This window comes from Cyprinodon tularosa, unplaced genomic scaffold (genome assembly GCF_016077235.1).
Source record: "Cyprinodon tularosa strain WSP-4 unplaced genomic scaffold, ASM1607723v1 ctg323, whole genome shotgun sequence".
NCBI lineage: Eukaryota > Metazoa > Chordata > Actinopteri > Cyprinodontiformes > Cyprinodontidae > Cyprinodon > Cyprinodon tularosa.
The window spans coordinates 315,546-328,995 of NW_024039034.1; the positions used below are offsets into that span (position 1 = coordinate 315,546).

Here is a 13,450-nt window from a genome sequence, read left to right on the forward strand (position 1 = left end):
GAAGGATCAAAAAAGAGCTGCCTTATCCCTTGATATCAGGATAATAGCTCTCAGATGGTAGAATTTAAAGAATAAGCACAACACAGCATCTCCTGTACTGCAGGTCTTTATCTAAATCTGAATGAAACAGAAAATCCTTTGTGCTGTTTACATTTTTTCTACTATTTTAACATGGGCACTGATATTAACAGGTTAATTTAAACAAAAGGTGATACTGTAAAGCTGGTTAACCTATGACATCAGACATTGATTGGGTGTGTAAAGTGTGGAACTTATAAAATAAATAGATATATATGGAGGCAAGAAACACAAAAGACCTAAATTAACACACGGAAGTGAAAAAAAGAGAACGGCTTCATTGACTGAAAGTATTCCTGAGTGTAGGAAGCAGATGTTCCAGCCGAGTAATTAAAAGTTTCTGGAACAGAGGTGATGTATTTTCTGAGAGTGGATGGTGGCACTATACTGTGCCCTGAACTCTCTCAGAGAAACTCAATGTCAATAGAAGAGTTAATACCTGGAGAGAGATTAGCCACAGCAGATGTAAATCTGTAGGAATAATTAGTGCAGCAACGAGAATCTTTCAGCATTCTAATTCTGAATGACGCAGGCTGGTTGACCCTTTTGTATCCCTCACTATACACAAAAATTTTATAAATTAAGCAAAGAAAGCTTGCAGGGGGGTTGTAGTGCGTTTAACACACACTGAATTATCTAATGAACATTAAGCAACTAGAGAAAAAATTATTATTTTGTTATGTAGGAAATGGACACCTACTAAATATCAACCAGGAAAATAAACATGAGCTTTTAACAGCAGTTATATAATGTTTCTAAGAACTTTAAAATATTTCTCATTCTCTTGCATACAATAACTAATAAAGTCTTTAAAGCTTTAAACTACTAAATAAACCTACTAATGGGGTTTACTTTGAATACTATCACACTGCAGCATGATTCAGACCTCATTTTAAATGACCTCAGCTTTTTGTGCTTTCATTTTCTATCCGTTATTATGTGAGTCAAAAGGCAAAAGAGCGGGTCAAAGCTAATTTTGGTAATGCATGCAGCACAGCACTTTAACCATTAATATTGATTTGACAAAGCTGAATATGCAATACCATCTTGCTTTATGGAGACACATATCAATATTCTTTTGAGCTCTTTCTGTGAGGCTTGTGTGACATAACTAAGGTAAGCGATACTAAGTAGTTTCAAACAGTAAAGGAGTTCGTTAGTCCTCCATTTATTTTCTCTCAGTAATAAATCAGTCAAATTAGTGGGGTTCAGTAAAAGCATAAACCGACCCTCTAAACAAGTTTTGCACAGTTCACAAAACAAATGCCCAAGTGAGGGAATAAGAAGCTTGTCAGGACAAGTGACAATAGAATTGATATGACTAAAGATATCTAAGTGCATAATAAAAATGATACGCTAACTGATAGAATAAAATGCTCAAATTACTGATCAATGCTCCCTATGTTCACAGTTCCAACTCTGACCAGCGTAGGTGGTGGAGTAGTGCTGCGTGGGGTGGTTTACAGTGTGTACTATTTTTAGCTGGAAGTTGGAATACAACATAGACCAGTAGTTTTTGTCATGATTGTAACTGCAGTATTCTCGTTTATCCCAAAGAGGGCAGCAGTGAGATGGTTTCAGGCCAAGTATTTCAGAACTACACAAATTTACACAAAATGTCAAAATTTGCACTGGATAAAGATAGAGCCCTAACTGCCCTCTTGCAAAACAGTTCATTTGCAAAAATAATTGGGGTTTAGTTAAGGTCAATTTATACTTCTGATGCATAGCCTCTGCAACCGTCAAATCTATCTCAAAGGCTCTGCAACCATGGTCGTGTACCTCAAAAAAATCCTGACTACATGTGCGCAGACAAAAAGACGCTGTGATTGGTCCTTGGTATGCCTTTTCGGCTGTCTGTGTGGTCCTTCTTGATTCGGTGCTGTGGGTGCGCCATTTTTAAAAACCGAGAAGTAATAACAACAATGGATAACCACGACGAAAGGTTGATCGAGGAAGTTCGGAAGTACAACCATTTGTACGATGCCTCAGACATGTTGTTTTGGAAAATAAACACTCCCGCTGGTGCCGCCGTAGAAGTTCTCGTGACCATCCGCTGAAGTTCTTGCGAGTTCTCGAATAGGCTCCCCCTTGCGCTTTGGCAGGAAACTGTTGTGCACCCCAAGAAATTTTAGAACAACGTTGCAGAAGTATACGAGCAAAACTGGTTCGTGACCAGACCCAAGAGACATCTGATGTGTGCGGTTGCAGAAGTATAATCTGCCCTTTACTCTTTGGGATAAAATTGTAGTCTATCGATTTCTATTCCACCGTTAAACTGTTTTCCTTAGTGTATTTATCTGACAAAAAAAAGATGCAACCAGTAGATGAGATGACAAAACAGATCCTGAATACTATTGGTAGTTTTAATTAATGTTTGGTTTTCTGGATATTTTTGTATCTTTTGTGAGGGCTGTTTTAAACAAAATTTCTGAATTTAAATAAACTAATCTAAATAAAAGTGAAGTGGATAAAAAAAAAATTTGAATTCTAATTGAGCTTTCCTGAATTTAATTAAATCAGAGCAAAGTAAAATGAATTGAAATACATAAAACCAAACTGAAGAGAATAGATCTTAACTGTCAAACAAAAATAATATCAAACTGAACGGGATTTAATCATATAAATTTATGTCAATTAAAATAAACAGTTTTTTATTGTCACTAAATGTCACTAATTTGAATTGTTCAACAGAACTGCGCTTTCTGACACATAAAAACAATGAAGTACATAATTCGTAAGTGAAAACATGGAAATAGCAACATGACAACGTATTAATCTATAATGCACTTTAGAAACACAGTATATGTTTGTAATCAAATTAACTTTTTCTTTCGACCCAAAAATAATAAAAAAAAAAAGGTCTTCTCATAATTTACTTCTATGCATGCAGTAAATGTTAAAGCTGTCTGTTTGAAATTATCATTAAAAACAAATTACTGCAAAGTTTAGAGCTACAATTGTTACGTTTCCCCTCAGGGAAAAGGAAAACATAAAAGTTAGAAATAAAAAATATATTTTTTTGTTTGTTTGTTTATTTTAAAATCTGAATTTTGTTTCTTTCTTGACAACTTCAAGCTATAAAAGCTGAATATCCCCCTGTCAGAGACAGCAACCTTAAGAATAGGAATGCATCTGTCAAGGATCTAAAAGCTTTGTGCTCCACTTCTACAGCTACATGCACCTCATCAGCATCAGCAAGAGGAAACTTTTTTTTTTTCACAAACTCTATCACACAGTGAATGAGCCCCCAGTCAAGTCACTGGTCGAGGAGCGATGGCTGCATTCTTTATAAAGAAAACCAGATAAGGCGGAGATAAATAAAGACATGAAAACAGCGAGGAAGACGTTGACACAAAAGGTGGGCATGTATAAAAAGATTGAGACCTGGGGGGGGAAAGAGGCTGACAAATTAGAGCTGTGAAAAGGAGAATGCGACAGGAAATCTATTGAGTCAGAGCTGAGATTGTGCGGGGGCCTTGTTGAAAGCGGTGTCGTACATAAAAGATAGGAAAGCCTCTTTATCTCCCTACACTGCTGCAATAAGAAGTCTAAAGATTATACTGGTTTCCACGCAAAGATGGGAGCTGCATTTGCTTTTGATTCAAGCACACTTAAAGTGAATACGTTTTATAATGCAGACAGCAAGAGATGAATACTGATTGCAAAATAACAGCAACCAAGTATCTCTAATACAATTATTTGAGAGCTGGTTTTAAATGAAGTTCGGAGGGAAGGACATTTGGTAAAAGCTGCAGTAATAACATTATCCCGACAATTTGTGCCGAATCAGGTCTGGAGAAATAAAGAAAAAGGAAATTGTACTGATTTTTTTGTTAGGGTTGCTTTTTAAAACGCCCATATTATCTGTCACTATCTGTTTTCTCTCTCATTAGATAAACTTCTGGGTTACAGAACGACTGCACAGTCACCGTGTTGCAGTCAGGTGCTCCACACAGACACAGTGATGCCATTTCTGCATTCATGTCACTTCAAAGATGTAAATTATTCATTATGTCCCTCAGTAGTGGAAATGTCACAGGAATGTACTTCCACCGACAGACAAATAGTACATCTCTGATAGCCTGTGGGCCACTCTGTGTCTGGCTTTAAGCTTCCTCTGTCCAATAATTATCCTGTACTTTATACATATACATAAAAAGCTATTAACACACAGGTTTAGAACAGCAAGCATGTGACAGCATTTTAATTTAGATTTTTGTACGCTTAAGATTAATGATGCCATGATTATACACCTATGGGCACCTGCACAATGGTGCAGAAGAAGGGGATGCATTCATGCTCCCCACTGGAGGATTGAGTCATTGCCTCTGTGACATCTGCTGGTGGGAGATGTGGACCAATATAGCCAAGAAGACCTCCACTATGACCACAGACGGTGAGTCATTAGGGCTGAAGAAGACAGTATCTCTGTGTATTTTTGTTTGTGTGAGTGGGAAAAGGTGTTGATACAAACACCATCTGATCTGCTGCAGTCTGCTTGCACTGTGTGGTTCAATTCATTCTAGACTTTAGTGTAATTATTGCATTGCACTCTATGTTTTTGTCTTTTCCTAATTGTTCCTATGTGAATGCTAGAAAGCTTGATTATAGAAGAAATCCATCATTTAAATTCAACTCAGTTTATTTATATATTGCCCATCCGCAATATATGTCATCTCAAGGCACTTTACAGAGACAAGTCAATCAGATCATACAGTCATATTTATAATTTTCTATCTAAGGAAAAGCAGCTGATTGCATCGACTCATTGACTCTTCAACAATCCCTCACACTTAGCATGTATGTAGCGACAGTGGAGAGAAAAAAAAGCCTTTTAAAAGGAAGAAACCTCCAGGAGAACCAGGCTCAGTGTGAGCGGCCATATGCCCTGGCATTAGAGCTAATATGCTGTAGAATAAACGGCGTAAATATATCCTCTTCCTTTTAGTAGCGCAGGTCCTAGGCTTGATCAATTAAGAATATATGGGAATGAATCAAATGATAAAGATAATGAGAATAATAACTTTGTGTGTTTTTAACAATATTTATCATATAATTTGTTCTAAGGAAAGAATCCAGCTAAAAGTGTCTTCTCTCTCAGTAACTGTTGAAATTTACAATGAAATCTGAAAGCAGTGCATCAAATCAGAATCCAGCCTTACTTTTGCTAAGATGACAAATGAATTTGAATGTCCGATGACGAATCAGCTCAGTGGTTGTGGTTTCTTTGTAAAATTACAATCATAGCACCAACTATATAAAAGATTTTTTAAATAGCTATAGTAATAAATCGTAATCTTAAAGGGATAGTTCGGTATTTTTGACATGAATCTGTATGGCATCCCCATCACCAGCGGCATGCAATCACACTGACTTACCCCTGGCAGCGTCCTGTGAGCAGAGTTATCGTCCAGTTTTGGTCAAGCCGAAAGTAGTCCTGCAGGTTTTTAGGAACAGCGAAATAAAACTTTTCTCTTCCCAAAACATTATGTGTTCAAAAGAGTGGTATTTTCGCATCACAAAAACATTGTAGTGGAAAAAGTCACACGTCGTTATCAATTGGTCCTATTTTCTCTCTGTTCGTATCAGTGCGCGCCGTCATTCAGACAGCGCGCCCAACAACAGCCATGTCTCCTTCCGCGGCGGAGGAAGACATGGCTGTTGTTGGGCGCGCTGTCTGAATGACGGCGCGCACTGATACGAACAGAGAGAAAATAGGACCAATTGATAACGACGTGTGACTTTTTCCACTACAATGTTTTTGTGATGCGAAAATACCACTCTTTTGAACACATAATGTTTTGGGAAGAGAAAAGTTTTATTTCGCTGTTCCTAAAAACCTGCAGGACTACTTTCGGCTTGACCAAAACTGGACGATAACTCTGCTCACAGGACGCTGCCAGGGGTAAGTCAGTGTGATTGCATGCCGCTGGTGATGGGGATGCCATACAGATTCATGTCAAAAATACCGAACTATCGCTTTAATACTACTTAGGTTACATCACCGTCTGGGAGGCAGACTCATTCTGGTGCCTCTGCTGCTGCAAAGGTGTCAAATCTTGGAATAAGTCTCTACAAAAACTATTTCACTGAAAGCTGTGGAAATAGTAGAGGAAGGCATAAGTAAGTTAAAGCAATTGCACTTATTAATATTCAAAAGATTTTTTTTGCAGAATAATAAAAAAAAGACTATTATAATTTCTAACTGAATTGTTTTCAATTCAAATGCAAAGAATGTTATTGCCAGTTATTCAAACAGATATTAACATTAACAGATACGTTTTGGAAAGAAGAAAAAAGCAACTCCCTTAAATTCACTAGTAAGCACAAGAATCATTTATAAGCTTAGTGCATATCAATCAGAACACAGAAGGAAAATCCAGCTGTTTGGACAGCAAACGGTGTTAACATTGAAACCTTCTTAAGAATCAAGATCATCGATCCCTGCTCAGCTGTAGTGACCTGACGTCTTTCTAATTAACCTAGCTAATGAGGCAGGTTAAAAAAGTACTGTTAACCTATATGGGCCATCGGTTTGACTAATTCAGAAAGATGAACCAGATCAGTTTTGTTGTGCTCTGAAAAGTCACCTGTTTGGTGGAAACTTCTAGCAAAAATAATTTCTCTCTTAGTTTGTGGTCTAGTAAGCACTCTCAACAAAAACCTGAGTGTAATGTGGTTTCTGACACTGACGTAAATGCAAACTGTGAAAAACCATGGTACAAATGTACAGTTTCTCAGCTAGCACTGATATCAGCCGCTTTAGTTATTACAATAGTTAACAGAGCAAAACGTGTTGTTGACTGTGGCATAGCATTAGTTCCACTGCATTAGACACAATGACTATCACTCTGACAGAATCTCATTCACATTCGCTCACACACATACACGAGCGCGGCCTTTATGTCACTAACGGAAACACACAGCACCACTCATTTACAGCATGGTGGTGAGTTTCATGTATGTGCGCTGCATGCTGCAATATCATTAGCATTCTGATGTAAACAAGTTCCCTTACACAGCTGTGCCTCTCTTGTGAGTCGAAATGTACCCAGCACTATGCCATTTCACAGCACTATAGGCCTTTTACAAGCAGACACTTTCACAATAAGGGGTCACGCACATAAAATCTCATAGTAAATTAGGTGATGTTCCAGGGTTGTCCTTATAATAAAGAAGAAGGTACCCATGGAGTCACTGACTCTTCCCTTTTCACTGGGAAAACAACTGCACTGTGTTCATATTGAATATACACTCACCGGCCACTTTATTAGGTACACCTGTCCAACTGCTCGTTAACACTTAATTTCTAAGCAGCCAATCACATGGCGGCAACTCAGTGCATTTAGGCATGTAGACATGGTCAAGACAATCTCCTGCAGTTCAAACTGAGCATCAGTATGGGGAAGAAAGGTGAGTTGAGTGACTTTGAACGTGGCATGATTGTTGGTACCAGAAGGGCTGGTCTGAGTATTTCAGAAACTGCTGATCTACAGGGATTTTCACGCACAACCATCTCTAGGGTTTACAGAGAATGGTCCGAAAAAGAAAAAACATTCAGTGAGCGGCAGTTCTGTGGGCAGAAATGCCTTGTTGATGCCAGAGGTCATCATCGAAATTGGACAATGGAAGATTGGAAAAACGTTGCCTGGTCTGATGAGTCTCGATTTCTGCTGCGACATTCGGATGGTAGGGTCAGAATTTGGCGTCTACAACATGAAAGCATGGATCCAACCTGCCTTGTATCAACGGTTCAGGCTGGTGGTGGTGGTGTCATGGTGTGGGGAATATTTTCTTGGCACTCTTTGGGCCCCTTGGTACCAATTGAGCATCGTTGCAACGCCACAGCCTACCTGAGTATTGTTGCTGACCATGTCTATCCCTTTATGACCACAATGTACCCAACTTCTCATGGCTACTTTCAGCAGGATAATGCGCCATGTCATAAAGCTGGAATCATCTCAGACTGGTTTCTTGAACATTACAATGAGTTCACTGTACTCAAATGGCCTCCACAGTCACCAGATCTCAATCCAATAGAGCATCTTTGGGATGTGGTGGAACGGGAGATTCGCATCATGGATGTGCAGCCGACAAATCTGCGGCAACTGTGTGATGCTATCATGTCAATATGGACCAAACTCCCTGAGGAATGCTTCCAGCACCTTGTTGAATCTATGCCACGAAGAACTGAGGCAGTTCTGAAGGCAAAAGGGGGTCCAACCCGTTACTAGCATGGGGTACCTAATAAAGTGGCCGGTGAGTGTACAGTGCAATTGTGCTTTAGCCTCAATTTCTCTTTTTTTTTTTTTTTACCAGTTGTGAAAGAAAATGTTGGGGGATTTTAAACATTTAGAAAAGATAAAAAAGGTGAAACATATTTTACAACTCGTTTATTCTCAGGGCCCCAAATTAAATCCAGTGCAGTTATACATGAGGCACATCAATCTGGAAACAAATTCCCCACTATGGGGTAAAGAGGAGGCAGTATCATGCTGTGGGGATTAATGATGTTGAAATACAGGAAGAAATCCTGTTAGAGTCTGATGCAGAGCCTCTCTTTCCAGCAGGACACCTGAACAAAAAAACTGTCCGGGGTGTGCTTCTCTGCTTCTACACACCTGACCTAAATAAATTCACTGAATTCAGCGTCCCTTGGTAGTATGCTAAGGAGGAAAACATTATGATCAGGTATGCTAGAGCAATGACACATCTAAAACACAACGGAGATACAACAATGAGGACCAGAGCTTGGAACCAGTGGCGTGGACCAGAGGAATTTCTGCTCCAAGTCCAGGCCTAAGACTTATTAAGTAAACAAGAAAAAAAACACAAAAATTGCTGCTTCTATAAGGTGCGTCCACAAATAATTCACTCAGGAGAGCTAAATACAAATGCATAACACATCCCACTTCATATTGTACTTGTAAACAAGACTTGTGTGAGAAACATAAATGCAGAAGGCACAGTGGAGATGCTTGTTTTCAGCAGTAATCTTGGCAAAACCCACAGGCAACACATTTACAAAAGGCTCAAACTCAGAAATACTTAAGATGTTATTTTGGAGAAAAAAAACAGCTTGCATCTGTTGTACAATAACAGGACACATTATCCATTTTAAAGAAGAAGCTGCAATCTTAAAACACTTTACAGAGATTCTTACATGTCTTGGTGTTTTTTCTTTTTCAGGACATGCTCTAAGGCAAGAGTGAGCATGCTTGAAAGCGCACTTTTACCTTTTCTTCGAGTATGTTGTTGAATAATAATGATTATTTTCCACTGTACTGATCTTCAAATGATGTGTTAGCTTTTAGTGATTATAATCAAGAATTTGCATGACAGACTAACTGGATTTCAGATGCGATCTAAACCGAGGCATCTAATAAAAATAATTGATAACACTATTTATAGGCCCAAAGTGGGGCAATGTCTGCTCCCAGCACCACTTGTACTACAACATATTTAGCATGTTCCTGCTTGAACATCCCTCCTGCAGCAGTTTAAAGAGTAAGGAGAATGGGTGGATAAATGAATGAATATCCTGCTGCAAAAACAGCATGCATGCTCCAATTAAACTACCCTCTCTAAATGTTACCACAAACAGGAGCGCTCTGTTACTGTAGCTCTTGTATCCAAGGCTCCCACTTAGTGAGGTCTAACTCTTCCCAGGAGGGGCCTGCATCTGACTTTACAGTTCACTGGTTCAAACAGTAAATGTATTAAACACAGCAGTTTGCAGATGCACCTACAGAGACCTAACAACACATCTGAGGCCAAAGTTTAGCATGAAATTATTTACAGCACTTCCTTTATCGCAAAGGTCAGACTGAATGTACGTTCCAAACTTTAGGGGCGACATTGGATGATTGGCAGGCGGGGCGACGGTGGTTTGTTTGGTGATTGGCAGAAAGAAACAGCTGTGACAGACCGGTAGGAGAATATAACAGAAGATATAAGACGGATATTCTGTTCTTAAATCAATAGGATTTCTATGGAAAAGATGTGTACAAAAAAATCCTTTAAAATAAACTCATTTATGCAGTAACATATCCGTCCTGTAGAACATTTTAGAAAAGCCAACCTTTAAAAAAAGGGCATTTCTTTATTAGAAAAAAATATACCTTCTTTAAAGAATAATTATTGTTAAAAAAGTTTTAATTGCACATGTATTTGCACTCCCTGCAGTAAACATTTTAATGATCACCTTTTGCCAACAGGATAGGGCTTACAGAGAGATTATCACTCTCTATGGATCATCCTCAGTTTTGTTCCATTTTCTCTCTATCGGATTTAAATCTTATACTGCGGCAGCAAAGAATGTCAATTATGTGTCATATAGAAGTTTGATGTTAATTTGGTCACATGTTAGATAAAATTTTTGATGAAGACTCACTCATGATCAGATTTTAGATACACATATCTATTTATAATCCTCTGGTATTAGACTTATGATGTCATGCATGGATTTGAAGGAGAAATATACCCACAGCATTATAGTTCCTCTACCATACTTAAAAGTGGGCATGAGGTAATTCTTTACATACTTATCCTTATTAATTTTTTTCTGTTACTCACTCTTTTCCGGGAATCGCTTGTTTCTATTGTTATACTTCTTCTATACTGCTGTTTCAATCTGTCTCGCCATATGTGGCATGTGTGACTAAAACAAAAAAGCTTCTATGGAGCAGAAAATGATGGATTACTAACTGGTAGTCTAAATAAATGTTTCCTATCTGGAAAAATGTTTTTTAAGCATGAATTGTATTTCCCCTAATTAATTGAATTAACTCAAATTAAAGGTTGAATTAGTTTCACGACCATGTGTGCATTGCTGATCATAACCAACTCATATTTGTCAAGATGTTTGATTAAAGCTGATAAAAACCCTCTGCATCACAGCAGCAGGTTCCTTTCAAGCAGCGAAAGGAGCTCTTTGTTAACATTTTCTGAGTTTTCGGGTGGGGATGCCAATGATGTGCATGCATGCAAACACCTCTGCTCCTTCATTCTGGTTTGGTAGTGCTTCCCGACACTCCAGATGGTTAAAGATAAAGAGCAGCACCAAGAAACATATAAGCAGGAGGTGATTCTATTTCCTTCTTCAATCCATCCGGCTGTCTCTCCTGATCTCACTTGCAAATCAGCAAAGCATGTTTCTCTCCAATTACTCTTGAGATCAGTTATATGAAGAGCTTCTTTCATCCCCTATAAGGTGACCTTTTACTTTCCTATTTACTTCTGGATTTGTAGCCTTTGAGTAATTCATCCACCCACCTGTCTCCAACTTCCAAGCCACATTTAAGATACATCCCCATGACAGACAGTTTGTATGTCAAGCTCTTACACAATAAAAATAAATGAAATAAAAGCTTTTCTCTCCTGATCGATCATCTACCTTACGGGATCAATAGTAATCTCAGCACTTACCAGCTGCATGCCACAGATGAAGGCCAAGGTGCACCTGCCGCTGCAACACCCCATGATATCCTCCTCCTTCTATGCAGAGTTCCAGAAAGTAGATAATCCCCAAAGTCTTTTCCTTTACCTCCAACCCCACCTGCAGTGCGTAAGGGGCCGTCTGGCTGTCTGGCAGCCCCAGGTGGAGATGCTGCTCTGTGGCCTCAGAGTGCAGAGCTCAGTCCCTGTACTCTCTGGTCCTTAAAACAATAAAGGATGACAGCTTCATTCAGATGAAAGGGAGATAGGTAGTCTGTATGTTTTAACTCAGATCAGGACTCAACTATGACCATTTAAGAAAATTCAAGACAAAATATTATTATTCATCTTGAATAACAGGCTATTTTAGCAGAAATAAAACAAACAAGTGGGGTGAAGTTAGTAAAAATCCCTTTGCATCGATGAGATGATGTTCCAACTGTGTCCATTCAGTTTTTCCAGACTTCACCTTGTTGGACTAGTAATCCTTTCAGGGCTCATGTCGTTGAGTCGCATCTTTAGCCCTGCTGAAGGGGCACAATCCTGGACAGCAGCAGGCAGATGGTGGAATTGGCCAGATAATTTCCCTCCGATCTCTCAGGTCTCTTCCTCAATAATCCGATTAAAGCCCAGATTGCCTGCTTTGGTGGGCGTAATTTGTTTCCAGGTGAAGGAAACAAGTGAAAGTGGCCCCTGCATCTATTTTTTTTGTATCTCCACACAAACAGAGGGGCTCCTCTCCAATTCTTTTCTCAGGGGAAGTCAGAGACACGCAGCGGCAACATCCTCACCCAAACACAGATGTCTTCTTTCCACGCGAGTTTTTTTTTCCACTAAATGGCTTATCCACATAGGCAGTGTCAGCTGAAGGCGTTTATAAGGTACTCTGATTTATGTCAGCCTCCTGGAAGATGATTTCTGTGGCTCTTCTGTCTAATGAGTCCCCCTCCTCATGATCATCTTTCCTTCTTCTCCAATGTTTTTATTGTTTTTCTTTTATATTTCTTTGTCAGCAGCCCGACTCGACGATCAGTTGCTCCCCAGCCTTCTTTTTTTTTTATAAAGACACTTCCCAAATAATCAATACAAGCAAAAACAAAATAAACGCACGGATGTCCAAATTTCGCGCAGAATTACGCGTCTGTAAAGGTGACGCGCAGTAGCGGCTCCGAGCCAAATGACGTCTGGGTCCAGTTTCTCGTCTCAGGGTTTGTCTTGAAGAAGTGAAAAGGGGGAGACAATGGGAACCGGGATGGACCAACGGACCGAGAGAGACAGCCGTGAGGAGTGTCTCCCGCCTGCCATCTGTCAAGCCAAACAGCACGCCTCCATGCTGCTGTTCTGGTGCGGATTTCCAAAATAAAAGTGTTGACTGTGAGAGTAATTTTATCATCAATTGTTTTTAAAGGGCGGGGTTTATACAGCAGAACGAGCATTTTTGTTTCTTTCTCAACTTTTATCTGATTCGTGTTTTATTTATTTTTTTCCACATGGAGATAATCTCTAGAGCCTTTGTGGTGCGTTTTGTTCAGTGCTCGCAAAGAGGAAATTTCTAACTTCCACACTGGAAAAATCCTCTGAAAGGTCCGCAGGCGTCTGAAACTGACTTGTGTTTTTCATTCTGTGCAAAACAGTGTAACTGCAATAAGAATCAGGGGCGGAGCTAGATGGGGGGGCCAGGGGGGCCATGATCACCCTTAACCAATCATTGGCCACCCCTACCATTTTTTCCCTCTAATACAGACCGTGGTAACAGTAATACTCTCAAGTGGAAAGTTCAGAACATTTAAATTTTTCATAAATTACCAATTACTTGACAACAAAAACCCTGTGGTTAATTATGCTAATCAATATACTAATATTAAAGATGATAAATAAAGAATTCATGCTCTTTTCAGAACTAGATTTTTAGTTATATGGGTAAAGAGAAAAT

The 13,450-nt window shown here is 39.2% G+C and overlaps 1 protein-coding gene across 2 annotated transcripts in view; it reads right to left on the reverse strand.

The window, feature by feature from the left end:
* The window catches only part of nkain2 (sodium/potassium transporting ATPase interacting 2), a 134,660-nt gene extending 121,785 nt beyond the window's left edge, over positions 1–12,875 (reverse strand). Inside the window, exons 1-2 of one of the 2 annotated variants that reach the window (XM_038293261.1) lie at positions 11,987–12,875; positions 11,509–11,738 (exon numbers count right to left, since the gene is read on the reverse strand). In XM_038293261.1, the coding sequence (XP_038149189.1) occupies positions 11,509–11,562 (54 nt within the window). In that variant the 5' untranslated portion in view covers positions 11,563–11,738; positions 11,987–12,875. Of the gene's footprint in view, positions 1–11,508 lie in introns of both variants that reach the window. The other variant, XM_038293260.1, reaches the window with a different exon arrangement.
* Positions 12,876–13,450: the final 575 nt, after the last annotated feature.